The sequence below is a fragment of the Artibeus jamaicensis genome, unplaced genomic scaffold (genome assembly GCF_021234435.1).
Source record: "Artibeus jamaicensis isolate MK-2021 breed Jamaican fruit bat unplaced genomic scaffold, CSHL_Jam_final scaffold_537, whole genome shotgun sequence".
NCBI lineage: Eukaryota > Metazoa > Chordata > Mammalia > Chiroptera > Phyllostomidae > Artibeus > Artibeus jamaicensis.
In genome coordinates, this window is record NW_026522047.1 from 26,158,120 (window position 1) to 26,182,308 (window position 24,189).

General features: G+C 32.5%; 1 protein-coding gene across 4 annotated transcripts in view; it reads left to right on the forward strand.

The window, feature by feature from the left end:
- The window catches only part of FSTL5 (follistatin like 5), a 542,536-nt gene that overhangs the window by 444,986 nt on the left and 73,361 nt on the right, over window positions 1-24,189 (forward strand). For 2 of the 4 annotated variants that reach the window (XM_053658143.1, XM_053658144.1), the window contains exon 11: window positions 16,926-16,952. The exons of the other annotated variants lie outside the window; for them this stretch is intronic. In XM_053658143.1, the coding sequence (XP_053514118.1) occupies window positions 16,926-16,952 (27 nt within the window). The remainder of the gene's footprint in view (window positions 1-16,925; window positions 16,953-24,189) is intronic. 4 annotated transcript variants of the gene reach the window in all.

Below are 24,189 nucleotides of genomic sequence, written 5' to 3' on the forward strand. Positions count from 1 at the left end.
TAGCATTAATCAAGTGAGCTCTCCATAGGCAAGCCCACAGACACTTCTCCTGGTTCACACATATCACAGAATGGCCGTTTGGAAACTAAGTTTTGATGGGCAGTGGACCCTTGAGCAAGATGGGGTTTAAGGACTCTGACCCTAGGCATATTTGAAAACTTGCATATAACTTTTGAATCCTCTAAAATTTAACCACTAAGGTAAACAATTTACATACTTCGTATATGTGTTATATTCTGTGTTCTTACAATAAAGAAAGCTACAGAAAAGAAAATGTTATAAAGAAAGTCATAAGGAAGCAAAAATACATTTACAGTATTTGTTGAAAAAAATCCACCTATAAGTTGACCCTGCAGTCAAACCTGTGTTGTTTAAGGGTCAGCTGTACTTGGAATGACCTCTCCTTGCTCTGCTAATTTGTTATATCTGTTGACACCCAATCTAAATTTCTACTGGGTTTGGATGTTTTGAAATCCCACCAGATTGTCCTGCCCAGTTCTCCAAACCCAGTTTTTGAACAAGGCTAATGCATTGACCCAGGAAGCTTCTTATTTGTTTTAAAGTCATTGACTGCACTTAGGTATAAGTAGATCCAATGAGGAAGAAGGATCTTATCTTTTTGACTATCAAGTTATCTTTTTCTATATTTGGTCTTGTTAGGGCATCGTCATTACAAGCAAATATTTAGAAAGAAAATACTTAGTGTAGAAAAAAGAGGAAAGAAAGCTGGATTTAATGACCTGTATAAATTCTACCGTATTTTTTTACTATACTCTAGATATTTCTGTAATATACTAATTTGATATTCAGTTCCTGTTAAAAACTAATTTTAGGGTAACAAGTAATTGAAGGTTTTAGTTTTCTTTGTTCTTTATGATATTGTTTGTGAGACATTTAGTTTCAACTCTGCATTCTGATTTTCTTTTAATAGCAGTCATGTATTTTTCAATGTATTCCCTATTTACAACATTAAAAAACCTTGTCATAACTCCTTGAATTAATCAATCATTCCAAACTAACATGGAAACTTGAGAAAAACTATAAAAGAATGTTTAATATAATTTAGTGATATATTTAATCATATGAACATGTTAGTTTAATTATAAACAGTTTCTGAAATTATGTTTTCAATTTATTTTACTATCACTTTAAACTTTTAGAGGTCAACATAACACTTTAAATTAGCTTTGAGATTATATGTTAGTAGTATGCTTTAAAAATCAGAATTAATATTTTTCTTAGATATAGTGGTACAGGAATTACTACAGTTATACAAAATTTGCAGTTACCTTTTAAGAAACAATACGAGTAAAATATTTATAGATATTTTTCCTAAGTCTAGACATAAAATATTTATGGGCATTACTTCTGTATTTAAATTATGTGACATTTTCTAGCATAAGAGTGAAAACTAATGAATTAAATTTTATTAAATTTATTTATTTAGGTAAGACTACAACATGTGCTCTACTCTCTTAATAACCTTTAAGTGCACAAAGCTGTACTGTTGTTACCTGTAGGCACTGAGTTACACAGCGGATCTCCTGAGCTTCTGCGTCTTGTTTAACTGTAACTCTACACTCCTGGAGCAGCTCTCCATTTCTCCCTTCCCCCATCTCCTGACAACCACCACCCTAGTTTTTGTTTCTATGAAGTTGACTCTTTGGGATACCTCATGTAGGTGCAATTACACAGTATCTGACCTGTGCCTGGGTTGTTTCAGTTAGCATGATGTCTGCCAGGTCCATTCTGTTGTCACAAATATGATTTGCTTCTTTCTAAGGCTGAATAACATTCTGTTATATACGTAGACAACATTTTCGTGTTCATTTGTTTTTTGATAGATATCTGCATTGTTTCTATATTTTGGCTATTATAAATGTTGTTTCAAGGAACATGTGAATGCAAGTATCTCTTTGATCCTTAACTCAATATTTTTGGATATGTACCTAGAAGTGGGATTGCTGGAACATGCAGCAGTTTTATTTTTTTTTAAATTTTTTGAGGAACTTTCATAAAGTTGTCCATAGTGGCTCCACCATTGTATATGCCCACCAACACAGTGCAAAGGTTCCAATTTCTATGCAACCAAGCCATGACTCTTATCTTTTGTTATTTTGGTAATAACCATCCTAACATGTATGAGATGATATCTTATTGTGGTTTTGATTTCCATCCATAATAATTAGTGATGTGGAATGCCTTTTCATATATTGTTGACCATTCGTATGTCTTCTTTGGAGAAATGTCTATTCAATTTTTGTCTAAGAGGCACTTAAAAAAGCAATCCCATTTACAATAGCATCAAACAAATAAAATATTTGGAAATAACCTTAACCAAGGAGGTAAAAGTCTTGTACACTGAAAAAATATATAATACATTCATGAAATAAATTGAAGACATCAAAAAGTAGAAAGACATTCTTTGTTTAGGGGTTAGAAGAATTAATATTGTTAAAATGCCCATAATACCAAAGCAATCTATGGTTCAATGCTCTTTCCATAAAAATCCCAGTGGCATCTTTTTAGAGAAATAGAAATATAGTCATAAAATTCATATGGAACAACAAATATCCAAAGTGACCATGAGAAAAATGAACAAACCTAGAGGCAACACACTTCCTTATTTCAAAATAAGTTACAACTCTCTAGCAATTAAAACAGAATGATACTGACATAAAGACAGACATATGGACCAATGGGACAGAATAGAGAGCCCACAAATACACCCCAAATACATAGGCAACTGATCTTTGACAAGGGTGCCAGAATACACATTGGAGAAAAGAGAATCTTTTTGAGAAATGGTGCCAGCAAACTGAGTATCCACCTGTAAAAGCAAGCAATTAGATCCCTGTCTTACAAACACACACACAAAAATAACATAATACATGAATCTGTAAAACTTTTTTAAGAAAACATGGGAAAAGCTTCATGGAATTAGTCTTGACAATGAAATTAATAAATTTTATTTGTAACCCAGAACTCTCAAGCATTACAAATTTTTGTTTATATTCTACCTTTTTATAGACATGCAGACACTGTGTCTTTTAAATAACAAATTCACCTGTCATTTAAATAAAAGCCTTTAATTTTTAAGTTTCCCCATACAATTTGCCACACTGGCTATTAAGAGCATGTCGCATATATGATTGTTGATCTGAAAGTGCCCATTTTTAGAAATTTATGCACACAACTAAAATGAGAGTAATACTAAAAATAATCCAACTGAGTAGAATACTAATAGCTACATGAGAAAATAAACTGAAAATGTAAGCTTATCTATGTAATAGAAGACAGTTTCCGAGGTGTTTCCAAGAACTCAGTAAGCTGTCAGAGTTCTATGTAGCAAAACCAAAGCCAAAGTCGGGTGGAGATCACATTAGGGAAAACTGTGGCCTTGGTCCTTCAAGTCTTAAGGATTGCTCTGGGTTCTCCTCGAGAAATTCTGCAGGCAAAGACCAATATTAATTACACAAGGCACATATTTATTTTGATAGATATTTTTTAAAAGCCAAGAAAACAGTCATGGACCCATCAATGATGACTTCACTTTTATTTGTACATATTAAAAAATGTATTGACTTGTCCATATACACCAAAAAATTATCTCAGAGGTCTTTGTTCATTGTAATTGCAATGGGATGCAATGCACATCTATAAATGCAGGGTTGTATCATAGAAGAGCATGAACTTTGGGGCAAAACCTGAGTTAGAATTATTTTTTTCCACCACAAAATAGTCCTGTGGTTGGAGGCTATTATAAAACCTTTCTGAGCCTTGCTTTTCTTATCTGCAATATGGAATAAATTTTAATTCACTAATGGATTTCTGTACAGATATTATAAAGCATTCTCCACAGTGTGAAACATAAAGAAGCTCTTCTTCTATTCATGTTTATTTTATGAAAAGAATTACTTATTTACTACTAGAAACATTGACGAACAATATTTTTAAAAGCCTGGAAAATCAGGTCATTGTTAGAAATCAAAGAGTTTTGAACATGAATGATACATATAGATAGAAACAGAGATTGGTATATAGAGATAAATGAAAAGACAGATGATAGAGAGAGATATTAGACGGATGTGAGGATATGAACTTCTGTTATTATATATCCAAATATAAAACATCATTATTTCTCTTCACATTTAAAAAATTGACTCAGCTGATTAGAATATATATATATGTATATATACATATATATACACACATATATTTATTTATTTAAATATAGCTATTAAGATATTTTTAATAAAGGATGAACTTTTTGTCAGGGCCAATGTTTGTTATAGTCAAAACAAAACTATCTTGGTGAATTTATATTCTTACTTTATTGATTTTTAATTTTTTTTGGAGAAAGAAGAAAGAGGGAAGAGATTGAGAGAGAGAGAGAATCTACTTGTTGTTCCACTTATTCTTGCCTTCACTGGTTGCTTCTTGTATGTGTTGTGATGAGAGATTGAACTGGCAACCTTGGCATATTGGGGCAACACTCTAATTGAACTACCCAGCCAGGATTATATCCCTATTATATTTTTAAATTTTCTATGTACTGTGCTTTTCTTCTGTTTTATCTTCAAAAAATGAAGAGAAAGAGGTATTGAATTCCATGTAGATAGCAATAAAAATGGGGAAAGATTTACAAATTTCGGGCTAAATGACACAACACAGACTTATTTTGTTTAACTACAGCTTGGGAGTAATCATCCAGCTATTTTCTACCTAACAGAGCAATCACGATAATATCAACTGCATTTTTTTCTTACACTACATTTCCCAGCAATAAGATGCTGTCGAATGAATGATTCATGCAAAGCATCATATGACTAAGGAGTTTACATTTTGCTTGTATTCTAATCTTTGAATTGGAAAACCTTGAGTTATGGTGCCCAGCTTTGTCAACAGACCTCACTGGATGTTTTCTCATGTGACAAATTGAAGCACAGAAAAGTGCTTCAAAATAATATATTCCTGCAGTTACATTGGAGATAGGGTTTAATAACTAAGATTTAATGGGGTGATATACAGGGAGGATTGAAATGTAAGGAAGAGTAGAGATGGGCCATAGGGGATTGTTGTGGGGCTTGTAACAGGGAGTAGGAGAAGATGATGTGAGAGATGTAAGGTGTTTCAGATAGAGTAAATGTTATGTATTTGAAAACATCTTGCACACAGCATAAGCCCTTGATACATTTCCATTCCCAAGGGAAGTCAATTCCCAGGTGATAATAGTTCATCTTCAAGATTAAGGTAAATGAAAAGTGGTGTGTATACAGGCTACTATCGAAAGCTTTTAAGCCACTGGCTGCATTAAGCACAGGGCATGGATTATATCACACTTGCTAAGATTTCAGTAAGGAATACGATTAAACTAGTTTCTTGCTCATATGGAATATAATGTCAAAATATATTATAATGGCATATACGACATTTTTTAAAGCATTGTCACAGGCTGTATTACATTTGGAAATACTGGGCTTTGCAACAATCCTTACTCAAAGGATTAACTTCAATGAATTAATATTGTTTGTAATGAAATAAAGGTAATTGTAAGATTCTTTTAAAAAGTATTTAAATTACTAGGTGAACAGTTTATTTTGCTCATATATATTAATAATTATTATAAAATGCAATATGTATAATTCATAATACACAATTTAGAAGTATGCTAAAATGTAGCCATTTGTACCTTAATATTTCAAAAGATATATAAATGCTAAAAAGAGTATTTGCCTATTTTAGAAGTAGAGGAAAGGGTCTTAAAATAGGTACAACCTGACCTTTCCATGTGTAAAGGCAGTTTGAATATGTTGGCACCAACTTTGGAGATAGAATATATTTTGGTAATGTAGACAAAGTAATTAACCTCTGCAGTCTTCATTCACTTCTTATTTTTCAAAATGGAGAAAATGCCTATTTTAAAAGAGCAATTATGTAGACGTAATGCTATTATTTAAGTATGATGTTAACGTTTACTGAGGCTAAAAAGACAGTAGAAATCAACTAGTAGCACCGTCTGCAAAAAGCTGTAGGTAAAGAGAAGCACAGCAGTCCATTTATCAGAATTTTTTACACTCGGCCAGCGTGAGATGCAAAAATTCTTAATTTTTCTAATTAGAAATTAGAAAAATCCGTGGTTAAAGATAAGGTGTGGACATGATAGGTGGAGTGAGATTTTCATCTGATAGTTATAAGCTAAGTGCCGGAATAAAAAAGAACCAAATAAAAGTAAACACTTGAGGAAAAAAATGAAATAAATTAAATTAAAAATATGGTTAATCTTTACCTCACATTCACTGAATATTATTTGATAGTGGAGTTATATTAAAAAACATTTTAGATTAAAGACTTTCAGTTTTTTTGAAAAGCAAAAAATATATATTTAATGTTTATCACATTTACACATTTATGAGCTTATTATGAAATAAAATAAACTTAGGATATTCAAATTCATGTCAAGGTTCACAATACAAGATAAGCATTTATTATTTTATAAGCTTTCATTATTTATGATAAATTCTAATACCCATGCTCTCAGTTTGGCCAATGGTATTTTCACATGCTGTGAAGTAACTTATTCCATAAATCTTTTCATCTCTTGACCCAGAAAACACTGAAATTATCTGCCTCGTGATTTCCATATCTGAAGGCTATATACTAAATAACACCCTTTTCAAAGCCATTAAATAGATCTGTTTTTAAGACATTGACATTTTTGCACAATAGTAAAACTTGCTCTGTAATCTGAATGCCATGGAATTTACTGGTTAATAATAATCATAAGCAATCAGGCATTTCTATTGCATACAAAATGGAATAAGACTCAAAGCTTTTTTTTTTAACTTTTGATTTATTGCCTACATTTTGTCTGCAAGACATTATTTACCTTCAGGGGAATATTACTATCTCATCTCATAGTATACAATGCTAATATTTCTGATTTATTTTAAAATAAATTTAGGCAAGTTATGATGACATTTTATTTATGTTACTTCTGACATGCAAACTAAATAAGCTTATAGACTGACAGTGTTAAGTATAATACTTTTATGAAACTTTTTAGAAAATCTGAATATGAACATCTTGTTGGTGGTTACAGGAGAAAGTGTTAGAAATCGATTTAAGATTCCATGATTCCAGAGGTCTTAAACTTGATGAATATTTTGTAAAATAACTGTGTACTTAGATTTAAATAATTTAGAATTTCTACCACTCCATGATTTTCTTACATAGGAATGGAGTCAGAAAATAATGTAAGTGTAAGAAGAGATGATAAAACTAACCTGTCTTTCAAATGCCTGCTCTGGAGGGAAGGGCTGAAGTGAGGTGCCTTCTTAGAATGTTGTGGTCTAACTTATGCCACACATTGCTATCAGCTCTGTGCAAAGAGCACAGATGATACATCTGTGTGTCCTACCGTGCTTTGTTCACCCAGATTTCTGATTTCTAATGTAGCCGATAGTGAAATAAATATACCAGAGAGTGAGTCGGACACTTTATTTCTCTGCCTCTTTGTTTGCTTTCATTTCCAACTTTATGCACATTCCATATTTGTGTTACATATAAAATGTAACATTGCATATGAAATATTGTTAAACATGGAATCTATTAAAACTTTTCTATTTTATACAGTAAAATTGTGTGCTGATTTTAATATATTTCCCCTATTTTAATGCATAGCTTTATATTAAACTCTGGTGTATATAATATTAAAAGTTTTAGAAATAATTTGGCAATAGGGAGACTTTAGTAATAAATAAACTATAACCGAATAAAATATTTCTCTTTTATCTCAAACATGTCCTAGTAGAAAGTCAGAATGTGTTTTTTAATGCAGTTTAGATTCAAAAGACTGAGATTATACTATAGACTAAAGGAAAAACATGTTACTTTCTAACTTAATTATTATAATATTTAAGTGAAGACTATATGTATGTAAGAATTAAATACTTATCAGTCATGATTAATCACGACATGAGTCTCACTATTCCAAGTATATTTTATAATAAGCTTACTAATCTTGAGATGTCTGAGAGAAATATTATATAATTTGGGGGCTTTCTAAAGAAATAGGAATTGTTCACTGTTATTTAAAATGTTTTTAGGCCCTGGCTCATGTAGCTCAGTGGATTGAGCACAGGCCTTCCAACCAGAAGATCGCGGTTCAATTCCCAGTCAGGGCACATGTCTGGATTGCAGGCCAGTTCCCAGCAGGGGAAGCATGAGAGGCAATCATACATTGATGTTTCTCTCCCTCTCTCCTTCCCCTCTAAAGATAGATAAATAAATAAATAATTAAAAAATGTTTTAGTATAATCTCTCTATTGAATAATATTCAGTGAATGAAAAATAAATATTAACATTATTTTTATTGATTGATTTATTTTTTTCTCAAGTAATTATACTAATGTTAATATTAGAATATAATTTTAAGGGTATGTTCAAAGGCAGAATAAACATAAAATAAAACAGTATGATAACATTAAAATTAAGTTTTAGTCATACATATTTACCCTCAAGATATTTTCAGTGCAAAAAAACTGACAAGAACTCAGTATCATGGCTAGATGAATAGATACATGATAGACAGATAGATGTAAGGGAAACAATAATAATAATAATTTTTAAAACTAGCTCGTAGATTCATTGAGACTTTTCAGTAATTAGGAACAATGAAGTGCCAATATATATTGTGAAATGATGCTAACCTTCATTAGCATTCAGTGTGAGGTCGTCATCAGTTATCACTGGAGTGCACCTTTAACCACAGAGAAATGCCATTTCATATTCAACAGAACGCTAACAGTTAAAAAGCTGCATGATACTAAGACTTAATGATCTTTGGAAAAACGGGAAATCATACATTGCTAGTAGAAAAGTCAGTTCTCCACCCTTTGGAAAACACTTGCTGTCGTCCATAAGAGTTGATTTTGCATGTGCTATAGAAGCCAGCAATCACCAGTAGTAGAGAAACTGACTTACCATACAATCAGAAATGATTTAGGAAGAATTTGCCATGTACCTGATACTTTGCCATAATTTATCATTACTTTTTAATTTGACTTTTAATTACTTCTATTTTTTCATGGCAACCTAATTTAATTTAAATACTTTTTTACTACAGCTGTAATTTGATTTATGGAATTTAAATGTGTGTGACATTAGCTAACCCCTTACCCGCCAAGTGCCTAGATACCATTTTCCTGTAATTCTAAATTTCAAGCCAAGTGTGATAAGATTGCAGACACGGATCAAATTCCAACTGAGTTGCGCAGTCTGTACTGAGGTGATGACATTTGAGATGTTATATTGTGTATCCATACTTCCACAGCTAGAGACCTGAAGGTATTTTAACCCTGGGTAAGACTCATGAAGTCCATGTGGATGTCATTAACTTTGTATAATATGTAATCATCAAAATTATTGGCTGGGAATTTGTCACACATTGGTAAGAATGAACTGTTAAATAGATCCAGATTAAGGGAGGCCTTGAACTGCATAAATAGAAAAAGTCAAATTAGGAGTAATTTACATGCTGTGTTCCTGCAAAGGTAAAATTTCTACATATTCATTATTTAGTGTTTATTCATATTATTATATGACAATAAGCATTTTTGGCTAAAATTTATTGTTAACATATAGAAGACATTTGCATTTTGATTCTTTTTTCATTGCCTGGGTAGGATTTTTTTCATTACCAGCTTGAACGCCCAACACTTAATCTCAAAATGGACCACAGATTGTGGAAAATCATGACAGAAGGCTGCCCTAATGCAATTAGTGTGAGCATTCGATGTGACATTTTACCATCTTCCTTTACCCAGCTTTCGAAGAGTTACTTGGCATACTGGCATTTCCCAAAAGATATCATTACTTGGTTCATCAGATTATTGGAACTTCTGTGAAGCAAACTGTCTTTTGTCTGCAGCAACCAATATAATGATAGATACAAAACAGTCTACTGGCATCTCCATGCTTTTGCGGCCTCCTGAGCAACCTTCACCCCATGCAGCATTTCCCAGTTGGGGCAGTGCTGGCCCGAGAGAGAATTCGGACCCCACAGCCTGGTCTGAACACATTCTGTGTTACACTTACACAAGCGCGTGCACTGCTCATCGGTTTGTTTTTAGAACATTATTTTACTCCAGGTTATTTGCCTAACCACTTATATTTTTAACACATGCTTGTTTTATTTTGCTTTTTTAGATTAAGTGAAAATAGAAGTGAACTCAATTAGAGACATTTGTAGAAATGCAATTTTAGTGGATCTAATGCTCTAAAACACTTGGCACAGTGTCTAGCACATAATGAGGGCTAACTGACTGTTTCTTCTGATTACCATGATTATTATTCAGGGTCAATAATTATTAGCTTTAATGTTTTAAAAATATGTTGAACAATGGATAAAATCATGTAAACAGGTAAAAATGAGTAGTGGTAGTATCATATGCTAACTATGGGACGAGTCAAGAGTTACGAACTGGGTGTTTTATATTCATATTTAACAGCAAGCTATTTTCAGGTTCAGAGAGTTTATTTTTCAAGCGTGAGCAACAATTAAGGGTTACACGTGTATGGAGTCTCGGTGATATCCGAGAAGTGCAGCTGGAAATGCCCCCACCGTTCAGTTCCCCGGGTGCATCTCACCACGATGGTTGGCTGTACTGCTGCTACTTGGCCGGGTTTCTCTGCTCTCCCCGTCACTTCTCTGCTGAGCATCTCTGACCCTATTCACTTTTTCTCTGTGCCAGTAATTACAGCTGCTAGAGTATCACTGATGTCTGCTTTTCGTTCTGCTCTTTATTCAGTGTTGACAACCGGGGGACTAAAGAGCAGCTGGCAAGTTCTCTCTTATTAATACAGAATCTGAATTGTGTGCGGATTGGGACAGGGAAGGAGAGAGAGGACAGATAAGACTGGAGGAAACCAGGGCAGTGCATTCCTTTTTGATGCACCAGCATTTGTTTCTCCATTGTAGTAATCTGAAGTAGTGATTCACCTCCCAGTTGTAGTAATACTGTTTCAAATAAAGAAGACAATCTGTTAAAATAGTACCTCCAGCCCTGACTGGTGTAGCTCAGTGGATTGAATGCAGGCCTGTGAACCAGACAATCGAGGTTTGATTCCCAGTCAGGGCACATGCCTGGGTTGCAGGCCAGTTCCCAGCAGGGGACTCATGAGAGGCAACCATACATTGATATTTCTCTCCCTCTCTCCTTCCCCTCTAAAGATAGATAAATAAAATGTTTATTAAAAAACACTATTAAATAATAATAATAATAAGTCCAGTAACTCCAGATTCTTAATTTTAATTGGTGGGGGGGGCACCTTTTTGCTTTCCTTACCCAGTCTTAGATATTGATGCCCCCTCTTCCTGCCTTAACTTTCCTTTTTTAACATGATGACAAAGAATGTGGTTCCCAAACTGACAGGCATTTAAAAGCAGGACTGGCACTGTCTCAACAGAGGCAGCTTTAGTCTCCTGGGAGGTGAGAGATTTAAAAACAGGTAGTATTGTGAGCAGGAGTTTTAAAAGAGCTAGGTAAGAAGCATATCAGTTACTATAGGAAAAAAAGGCCTGTGGATAACTTGAGACATTTTTCTGATTTCATTATATTTTCCTCCCTTTAAATATAACATTGAACTGATTCTTAATGTATAATATTCAGAATACCATGACTTTCCTTAGTTTATCTGAAAAATATTTTGGAAACAGGCAGGTAAATTCTAATAACTAGAAACATATGGATCAAGATTTTCAGAAAACGTAGACTAGTAAGTGAGTATCATGGAGAGTTGACAACAAAACATCTACATTTATGATGTCATTTTAAGCAGAACCTGCCATTCCCTTTCTTCCAATGCAAGGGAAACAAAGAGACTAATGTGTGTTTTTTTTATAAAATAAGTACTACTTTCATAATTAAGACAGAAGGAAAAATATTTCAGGAAAAATACAGTAAAAGATACTTTAGGCTAACTTTGAGTTGGTCAGTGCAAAATAATCCTATTCCATAGGATGACTCACAACAAATCAGACATACAGCATTCACTTAATCCATCTTCTTGGGACTATCAGAACACTTTTTAATTTAAGATAGCCAGTTCTTTTGTGCATAAACTGAAATTCTTTCATGAAAATTGTTTTTAATTTGACATCAAAACTGTTACTGCGTGCGTAATAGAGAAATCTGGTCTCTCTATCATGACACTGTACTGGAGCTAAAATACAAAGGACTTTAGGGAAGAAAATCTCAGTCATCTTTTTTAACCCAGTTACAGGTGACCCTACTGATAATAGCATGAGAATTTGGCAGACTGAGAATCTGTTTTCACAGTTTTGCCACCGAGAGCCCAGGACAGTGCTTGCTGTTTCTAAAAGCAAATCAAAAGCAACGTGGGATTCATTTTAATCAATGTATTATGAGCACGTGAAGCAGTATAAGAGACATATTAGAATTCACTGTAGAACTTGTCATTGGCCTGCTGAGGATTCCAATATTTGATGAAGAATGTCTGAAGGGACATATTAAGTGTTTGTTCTTCAACACTGTAGGCACAAACATATTGTTTTTCTTCATTAAAAAGAGTAAATAGACCATATGGCTGCTGCATGCTGCTTCAATCTGAGTCAAATATAAAGTTCTTAACTTTGAAGATGCATCTCTCTGTTTAGCAAAAAACGCTTTAAAAATGTGTGTACATATGTGTATATATACACGTGTGTATGTGTGTATATTTCTACCATTCCCTGTTTTAAGCAATTTTAAAAAATGTAACTCATCGAATGCTTATAAAATGCTCATACAACCTAATTTGTCTGCTGAGTTCATGCAGTTTCTTTAGAAATATGTTCTAAGAAGTTAACCTCTATTAACTTGGAGTCAAATTGTTTTAAAGACATTATATTATTTTCTGCATGAATATTTCTTCAGACAGTGTACACTAGTGACTGCTAGAAATTCCAGACACTAAGTTTACGACCCACTGCAGTGATTGTCCTGTTAAGGTGTCTCCTGCCTTTCTTTGTCCTATTATTCTGCTTTGTAATTTATTTGAAGATAAGCAAACTTAACTAAATTATAAACTATGTATTTACCCAGAATTCCATAAATGTCACATATTTAATATATTTAAGGTCTGTAATTATAATTTTAATTTACCCCACAAGATATTTATCTAATCATCTTTGTTTATTTCAATGATATTGTTGTAATCAATTTTCTTCAAAGATTACATAAGTTTTATACAATATTTAAGTATAATATTTATGTTATATGTAATATAAATATATTAAATGCATTTTAAAATATATTAAATATATTTAAATATATATTAAATACTGAGAAGTTCAGAATATGAGAGGAGTAATAAAAATTGTTAAGAGTGATAGCCTTTCATAAAAATTACATAGCCAAATCTACTGAGAAATTCATTATGTGCCAGGTGCTACTTAAACTATGCTATAATCATTTTATTTTTTTAATTTTTAATTTTACCCTGTGGTATATTTTCTAGATAAGGAGATTAAAACAAAATAAGAAGTAACTTTGCTTGTCATCTACATTCAATAGTAAGATTTATGAACAAATTAGAAGGCTATGTTTTCCCTACATAGCCAATTAACAACAATTGTTTAATAATGCCCTATTTATTGTTTATCACATAAAAACTAAAATCAATCATTCATGTGCAGCATTAACAAAATAAAATTACTTCATGACAGTGGTGGGTTTAGGATTTTTATATTAGAACAAACCAAAGTGTTGGCAGTCTGGCTAGGAGTATGTCCAATAGAAAATTGTTCTTAAAGCTGTGTTTGCTTAGCAGTCTGTTTACACGAACATGTTGTGGTGTCCAAGATGGTCTCAATGATTGGCTCTTCTGTTTTCTAAACCCCTGAAGTATCTTCCCATACTGAACTAGATCAGGTATCTATCACACAGAAAGGGCGAAAGTGGAAGTAGGTGAGTTCTGAAGCCAGATCATAAGGGGCGTTGTGGCTTCTGCCTTGCTCTCTTGGATCCCTTCTTGTGAGGGAAGCCAACTGCCAGTTACGTGAGACATTTAAACAGGTTGGGGAGAGTCCGGTGAGTAAGAACGGAGGCTTCCTGCCAAGCACCCACACTGAATTGCCAGCATACCAGTGAGCCACCTTGGACGTGGACCTGGCAGTCCACATCAAGCCTCTAGATGACGAGAGGCTCATGCAATATCCCAACTCAGAACCTTCCTAGCCTCACCACCCCACAAAGACCACAGATGTTTTCTGTTGTTTTAAACCACTAAGTCTGAGTTAATTTTCTACACATCATGTAATAACAACTGCTGATAATATGCTCCCTTGGGTTGGCATTGGAGCAAACCAGGCATATAAATTTTGTTTCGTGTGGTGGCTTTAATCTTTTGACATGGCAACAGTTCTTGTAATGTGTTGATTTCAATCAGACTTTCCTGGTTACTGAGAGTACACTCTGTGTGGTTAAGTACAGGTCATTTTAAAATTGATGTGAACGTTAAAACCGGCAACAGGGAGCAGCCGGTGATATACCCACATTCAGAACCCAGAGCCCGAGAGTACAGAGTCGGACAACTGCTGACGCTCGCCTCTCCTGTGGGTTGCATAGTGCCTTCCTGCCCTGCCGCCCATCTCTTTTAGTCCTTCTGTGCAGTATTACAAGTTACCAGAGTCCTGGCTCCAGGTTGTGGTGCCTTTACTCTGCATTCTTCAATTCTGGTTCCCTGTGCTTTTTTGTTTTTTAACATGATTTCTTTATTCAAGTTACCCCCCCAAAGTATCTGATTATCCTATCTTATCATGTTATAGAAATTAAACAACAGATTCCTGGCCAGCGTCTAGGCTGTATGTTCTAGTGCAAGCTAGGAACTATGTTAGATGCTAGGTTGGAAATCTGCGTGGTCACAGGGAATAATTGCCTTCAATTAATGCCAAAAGAATGAGTTTCACTTAAAGTGTTTTTAAATTTGGCATATGGCAGGCAATGTATTTGACATATATAGTTTTCAATCTTAAAAGCAGTGTGTTTTAAATGTCTAACTTTATTCACCATATGTACATTCAAAGAAATTTCAACTACCATAACACTAATCATACATGGTGTTTTTTCAAATACGTTAAATTGTACCAACATTTTAAAATGTTATATTTTTCATTTACTTCTTAAGTTGTTAATTTCTCAAATCTAAAAGAAGAGCCATCAACAGGCCATATAGCAGAAATGTTATCTTTAGATAAATATAGTATATTAAAAATGTTATATGCTGCTGAAAACCTTACACTTTCAGAAAAAGACAAGGAGAAGCAAAACTATTTAGCTGACAAGCACTTTACACATAAGCAGCAAGGAAAAGAGCTGTTCAGTACTCTAGCAGGCTGCTGTGCAGTTAACTTCCTTACGGCTGTTGCTTGTATAACATTCAACTCTCCGCATGTATTTCCACATAGAGATAGCATATCTAACATTTAATGAGACCCATCACCTTGAATGTAATCACAAGTTCATACTGTATAAAATAAAACAGTTTATAAAAAAGACTTTAATTAAGATTCTGTTACTAGTTTCCATGCACCTGTGTCCATTGAACCACCTTTTCATTACAAGGTGTATGTTATCTTCAGAAAGAACTTTATGTTTCATTTATCAAGGGTACATGCTGCATTATTGGGAGTTGGTAACTCACAGGTCTTTATCGTATAATTATAAATAAAGCATTTCAGAACAGAAGAAGAGAAAGTTTATTTATGGTAGATTAAGGAATGCAAAGGATGTTTAAAAGGATTCTATATGTAGAAAACAACAACGACAAAAAAAAATAGTTAGCTCAAATTCTATACCAGCTATCTATAGACAAAAAAAAAAAAAACCCTAAGCTCGTTTAAAGAAAAACTAGGGAGAGATTAGTTAAGGAATTCTGCTAAGATTATCCCTGTCTGATTTAACGTATGAATAAAGATTAAGAGATTAAAAATGATGTTTGAAACATGAATTTGATATGGCACAAGCATATCATGGAAGACCTAAGTGCTATGCTAAAGACTTTGAGTTAATACACAGTCATACATGCATTCATACATGCATTATGCACTTTTCAACATATGAATGTCATTATAAAGCCTTCATTTAGTATAAGTAGCTGTTTATGTTGTATGAAGGATAAGTTGATATAACAAAGTTGTTTCCATATATAATAGCTGTTAAAATGTTCAAAGACATTTCTTTGAGAATATTTCTATTAGTATTATCTTTATTTCAATTTTACTATTTTAATCTCTACTAATTTAGTCTCTGTACAATATTTAATAAAAGTTTTCTAGAAACAAGCCAATATCAACTATTATTTTGCATTGAAATAAGCAAAATATATCTATGTATTGAAGTCCGCCTTGTTGGAAAGTTGAAAACATGTACTACTTAACAATTTCCTATTTTTACAGGAAACCTTGCTCAAGAATACTGCATATTATGCATGAATATTATATATTGTGATATTGAGAACTTAAAAAATATAGCCTTTTCAATTAGTGACTTTTAACTATGTCATCAAATAAATAGTTTAACTACCAGTGCTTGTTTTTAATCTATATTTCAATAATCTATATTTCTCTATATTCAACTTAAAATCTTACTCTTTTCAATGATGCATGAAACATTCTTGGTTTATTAACAAAACCTTTATGCCAAAGAAGAATAGCCTATTTAAAGAAATAGATAGAACATTATTAACTAGTCCCGACATTTTATTGTTTTGTTAAACTACTTGTTAAATTCACTTCAGTACTTTTATGTACATGTTCTACCTCAGAGACTGTGACCTCTTTAATAGTTATTTATATCACTGTGCAACTGAAAATCTCTTTACTCATTTTTCCTTCTTTTCTTTTTCTTTTTAACATGCCGCAGTAGCTAACATATTATGGAGAGAAGAAGGTACTAAATTCTATTATCTTTTATATTGTTGTGAATATTTTGCTTAAATTTTAGTGGATTTTTTCACTATCATTTTTTTATTTTAATTTTTTTATGTTTATGCTGTTACAGTTGTTCCCACTTTTTGTCCCTTTCCTCACCTCTCCCCAACCCACCCTTTCCCTTCCCCAAGTCAGTTCCACCCTGTTGCCCTATCCATGGGTTGTATGCAAATGTTTTTTGGTTAATCTCTTTACTATCTTTCATCCCAGCCACCCCCTGCCATTTTTATTTTGATTCAATAATTTTACTTGAGTATATTTTAACATTATTGTATAAACCTGTACCATTAAAATATTAATATTGCTCATCAGCTTGAACATAATTGATGATTGACATATAGTCAGGAATTAAATTACACTATATGAAATGTTTTCAAGAGTATAAAATTGAGTCAAAAAATGAAACCAACCTTAGTTAAGCATAATTTACGTGATAAGCCCTCATTACATTAAGAAAAGAAAAATTATAATATCTATTGTCTTATCTAGGGAATATAATAAATTATTTAAGAAAATGAGTTATATGCTTGAAGGATCTGGATTCAAATCCAGTCTCTACCACTAGGGCCTTTTTATGTCATTATTGTCTTATCTCAGAAATAGGGACATTTGTTAATACTCATAGGGCTGTTATCAGTTCCTTAAATATAGTCCACATTCAATAAATGGTATCTACTGTCATTTATAATTGTTCTATTATTATTAATTTTTATTTAGTCACAAAAGCTTGAAAAAAGCATTTGACCAGCTACTCAAATAGCCTATCAATTGTGTTTTAATTACATTCTTAGGGGAAAAAATGTATATCCTCATATACTCCAAGTGTACAGTAATTCAAATTATTGTTTCACAATCCATCCTAGGCAAACTTTCTCTTCCTCAGTGATAGCTTCCTATAGGAACTGGAATCACTGTTACCTGCGAGGGCCATGTCTCATAAGTTTCAAGTAATGTTGGAATTTTGGCATTTAATTTTTGTCACCACTCCCCACTCTGCCTTTTTTCCCTTAGGATTTCTTTCTCTTAAATCATTTGCATAAGCTCCTTTAAAAGCTGATTTTTTAAGGAGGTTCTGGTGTAACTATACCTTCTCAATTTATTCCACTTGGAGATTTCACATTTGAGTGTGCAAATTCTGTCATTATTGACACTATCATGGACATATCTGTCAGACAGTATTTCTTTATACTATCTTCACTATTGAGATGACACATATTTCTGTGAGCATTTAAAATTTTATTTTATTTTATCATTATAATGGAAGAAATATAACTGAAGGAATCAGAAATCAGGTATCACAGATCTGGTTTTTCTGGTTAATTGGATGAGTTATTTTACCTCACTGAGCCTGATTCATCTAACATGATACTTGAAATAGATTTGGGATTCTCCTAGTGAATCTGTGATCTATAAATTCTAAAGTGTGTGAATCATTTGTTCCTTATAAATTGATTTTGTTTTAAAGCAACATTATTCATTTATAGTATTTATTAATATGATTATTATATTATTAAATAATATAATATTATTCAGGCTACACTCAAGTATTAGAACTTTTCATATTATTTAAGATTATATTAAGATTTATTGTTTGAATACACTTATATCTATTAAAAATTTATTTTTTTAGTTTTGGGACAAGAAATATCTACTTGAAAATATGTGTACACACATACATTGATGTATAAATATATATATACATGGATTACATATGGGCATATATGTAATTATATATATGATTCCAAATAATAGTAATTATTTAGCTAACAAATGCTACATTATTTCTTTTGTTACATTAATGAAGAAATGTGAACTAAATTGTTCAGATTTGCAAATGCAAATCTGAAAACTTTTGGAAGTTCAGGGAATTGTATGCTGACTCAAAGGACTGATTTGAAATGATATCATGTATATATAATATAGATAGATAGATAGATAGATAGATAGATAGATAGATAGATGTCAAATAGCATCCAATTCCTGGATTAACACTACCTAATAAAGAATTTGACCCAATCTCTCTAAAATCTTTCTGGTATAAATAAAAGAATAAGTCTTATTGTAGATTACTGTAATATGAAGATCATATTGAGGTGCAGTGGTATGATGTTACTCTGTGTGTGGAAAGTTTTTAGCTCCAAAGGCATACATACAAAAACATGAGATCATTCATGAACCAAAAATCTACCCCTGCTGAGTTATTCAAGATGAGAAATGCAATGTGTACAATCTATTCTTACCTACATTTTTCTTTAGCTAAGAAAATATTTCTTCTAGATTTTTTTAAAAAGGTAAAGTTTAGTATTATTTGAAAATAAAAAGAATAATATAAACTAGTAACTAACTTTATTTAACACTAAAACTTATTGATTTATTTTTGGTTACTAAATCACTGCACTGTAGAATTATAATTTGCTGTTGACTGTACCTTAAATGCTACAGTAATATAAAATTAAGTCAGAGGAAGACAATTATCACCACAATCTCTCCTTTGTTATTGACTGAATTATTCATCAAATAACTAGAAATTAACCAAATTTTATTGTAGATGTAAATACATAAAATATATAATGTTCTTCTATATATAATAAATAGCATAATTGTACTATGATACACTATCATTATTGAGCAGCTCTCCTAAAAGTATTTAGACAATAATGTAAATTGCAACTATTTTTTTTCAGTCTGTTTCATGTACTTAAAGGCACATTATTGATTAGAAAATCCTCTGGAAAATAATTCTTTCTTATGAGACTGCAGGTGATTCTTGCTTATGTCTTCTTTCTGTATAGAAAAAAAATATCAAAGCAAAGAGAAAGCTCACAAGGAACAAACAAATCATGGATCGCATTCTAGAACCACTATACTCTATTAGATTAACAATCGACCTAGAAAAGATAAAGTATGTGTGTCTGACTTCACCAGGGGATAAGATAAAGAAAAAAGCCAGCCAGCACATATCCTCAATCTCTACTGCGACTAGAGCAGTGAAGGTTTCATCGATTTCAAGAAATTTTCCAATACATTACAATACAGAGTATTAATGAGGAGAAAATTATAATTGATACCTACATTGTTGTCAAGCTCTTTGGGTCTCAGGATCCCATTACATTTTCCAATATTATTGAGAACACAAAGGCTTTTGTTTATTTGGGTTATTTAAATTTACTTATACTTACCATATTACAAATTACAACAGAAACATTTAAATGGGTATTTATTAATTTATGAAAAGTAAACAAAATGAACCCAATTACATGTAGCCATACATAACACCTTATTCTGAAGCTATATTTCCAGAATACAATGAGGAGACTCGTTTTGTTATTACGTTTTTCAAATTTTCTAAATGTCTGACTGAGTAAGAAATGCTGGCTCTGCACATCTGCTTCTGCATTGAATTGTTGTGACTTCACCGATGTCATGTGTCATGTAACCTGTCGGAACAGCATTCTCCTTCTGCGAGAATCTAATTTGTGAGACAGAGAGAAAAAACCCACAAATGATATCTTAGCATTATTATAAAAACAGCTTTCGCTTTGTACATCTACTGAAAGGATCAACTTTAAGAACTGCTCTACTAGAAAATCAAGTTGAACTTTTAGCCATTCTTGGACTCATAGAATTTGGTATCATAAAAAACTGAAACTTAAAAAGCATTGTATCTCACAGTATGGATTTAGAAAGACATGAGACAGAAATCATGTTCTGTTTTCTTATATACATTTTACCAATTGTTTTCCCCCCTACGAATGTTTCAGAGAAGAGATAATGTCAGTTATAAAAATAGTGACAGTTATTCATTCTGATAAATGTTTTAATTTCTCCCTCTCATTGAATTCTTACAACAGCTGTATAATATAGGCATAGTGGTTATCTCCAAATTTAAGATGGGAAAAATCTTTGACACACACAGAATAACCTTACCCCAGTGTACCAGTAAGTTCTATAGCCATGATGCGCCCCAGAGCTGTCTGAGGCCAGGGGATGGAGTTGATCTCTCTTGGTTACATTCCTCCATCCACTTTCAAAAAAAAAGGTTAGGAGATAGAAACTTAATAGTTTCAATGAATATATATGCAAATATATTATTGTTTCTTTACAAATAAAGCTAATGAATGCACTCTATTATCAACATCTTTATCATCAGGTAATTTATATTGTTTTGTGCCTACTATATTCATAATAAATGTATATATGTACAATATTAGAGCAGAAAATTTTAAAAGAAACACATCTGCACCATATATTCATATCATAAATTCTTCTAAAACTTAAATAAAATATTTAATTAAAAATATGGCAGAAAAATAATAGCAAAATACTCATATATGTCTTGTGGGTAGGGAGGGAGGAATTCAAGGTTGACTCTAAAAGGCGTAAGTTACTTTTTATTTCACAGTGATGAGATTGAGGCATTGCTGTTCACTTTATAATTATTATTTTAAGGAAGATATTAATGTAAGGCATTACTATTTCATAAACACTAAGAAGTTACATTCCTGCTGAAAACAATAAAATGCAAAAACAAACTAAACCTTACATAATGATGCTGGTATTTCTTTAATAACTTTTTACCTAAAATGTAGTTGATGCTTTGTAAAAATGCTGATGTGTAATTCATATTTTAAAAAGCAAGGGAATGGTCTCTCAGATAGAAAAAGGGTGATCTGAATGGATTAAGTGGTTTATAGAGGAAAATGCATCTCTGAAATGTTATTGGTGCTCAATTCAGTGGAGGCCCATGACCATACCATGCATGGAATATGGAGAAGTAACATAATAAGAAAAGGCAGGAAATTTTGCGAGAAAGTTTACAAACAGTCTGGATTTAGAATTGTGTCAGTCTCAAACATTTCTCATTCTGTTGGTGGAGGATAATTTTGTAGCAGCTGAAGGACAGCAGACTCGCATTCATTAAAAAATGGTACAGGCTTCGTAATAACCATCAAACATAGTATGTAACTGACAACTGACAATCAGACACTACATTACCGCTTGGTTATGGCCATAAGTTTTGACAATTAATGTTAAATTGATAGTCATTGATGTACAGCACACATCAATCTTAGGGTAATGTTTCCTGGAAACTTACTAATATAAATCTCTTTTTTTGCATTAAAAATAAATATATATTTTTAAAGATTTTATTTATTTATTTTTAGAGATGGGAAGAGAAAGAGAGAAACTTCACCTCAATTTGTGTTTGCCTCTCAAATGCCCCCTACTGGGGACCTGGCCTGCAACCCAGGCAAGTGCCCTGACTAGGAAATGAACCAGCGACCCCTTTGTTTCACAGGCCGGCACTCAATCTGAGTGCACACCATCCAGGGCTGATTTTTTTAAAAAATGTATTCATTGAGCATGGAATTTATAGTCTCTATGCACAACCATAATTAAAAAGAATAGCTGAAAACTACTGAATTTTAGTTTTTTAAATGTGACTTGACTTTAGTTTTTGCCACTTCTGCTACTATTCAGAACGATCCCATTTTAATGTAGAACTCCCTTTGGACTTAAGATGTGTAATTAACTGATAAAGATTACATGTATTAAAATATAAGTACCATAAATTATTTATAAAACAAAAAAGATGTTTTGAAATAATCTGGAGTCATTTAAAATGTATACGGTAATTAGGTAGGGATAATTTAATGAGCTAAAGGATAGTTGTAAACACCATGACAAAGTCATAATTATGTTTGAATAGATTTTCATCTAAATCAAGAATAAATGGACATATGACTAAATAAACAGAATTGGTGACTTTTGAAACTAAGATCATATTTAACAAATTAAATATGTCTACCTCTGACTAGTGTGGCTCAGTGGATTGGATATTGTCTTGCAAAACAAAATGTCACAGGTTCAATTCCCAGTCAGGGCACATTCCTGGGTTGTGGAACAGGTACGTGGTTGGCGCTGTGTGAGAGGCAACCAGTTGATGTTTCCCTCTCTTCCTGCTTCCCTCTCTCTCTTTTTAATAATAAATAAATAAAAATCTTTAAAAATATATGCCTAAAGTTGAACAAGCAATCTTACAAATAAATACACTTTTATCGTGATCCTCAGGCTTGACTTAACGGACCTTGCAGATATCCTCAATTAAAACAAAAATAATGCTGAGTGATTTTTTCCAATTTAAATAATCTTTCTCTTTATAAGTGTTTGTAGAATTTCAAATTTTCAGCAGCAATGGTTTGATTTTCCAAACTACCTAGATTTCTGTGTCATTGTTCATGTTTTAAAGAACACCTGCCATCACTGAATGATGTAAGGGATAATTAGACTGAATAAACAAGATTGTGGGACCCAACACAACTGGGGAAGGGAACTACTCAGGCGAGGATCTAAAAGGGAAAGACTGCACGCGGTTAGGGCTGGACACGTTGGAACAAGGCAGAAGCAGAAGAAACAAAGAGGGTACGTTTGCGAGAAGATGCAGACGCTCCCCAGGCTCAGGCTTCAGTGAACCCCAACTTCATTCCAGGTACCTGTTTTTAGGGTCCTACGCTGGTTAGGTTTGGGTTTATAAAGTAAAACAAAATTCTGAGATGTCACACGGTTAGGTTGCTAGTGTGGAAAAGTATGATTTAAATTAGTGCTCCCAGATTTTTATAAAACCTTAAATTAATTAAAGTCTCAGAAATAGGCCCCAAATACTGCCGGTTTAAAAAAAATTATATATAAGACATCTCTGTAAGATTATATTTATAAACATTAGTATAGGAAAATATATATTCTTCAAAATGTGGAGGACTTAGTCTTTTGTTTCTAAAAAATGTTATATAAACTAAATTCATACAAAGAATGAAATTTTATTTTCTCCAGGAATCTCTAATAAATGTAATAGAATGAATACAATTCTTCAAAAAAGTGCTTTTATTCCTTAACACCTAAATTAATTGGAGAAAGTATCAGACATAATCTGTGCCTCAAAAAGTATATTATTTCAGTTTATAACTATTATAAATATTTCAAAAACATATTGCGTCATATTAAAGAAATCACTGAATTGGAAATTGGGAGGATACATATAATGTCTGCATAGTATCACGGAGTTGCTAGGGCATCAATGAAGGTCACATATGTTTTTCTTTACCAACATCACAGGACTACACAAATCATCTGTGAGCAAAATGAGGAGCCCTGAGTATTGGTTGTAAAGTATTCTGATAATTTCATTTTGAACTTTT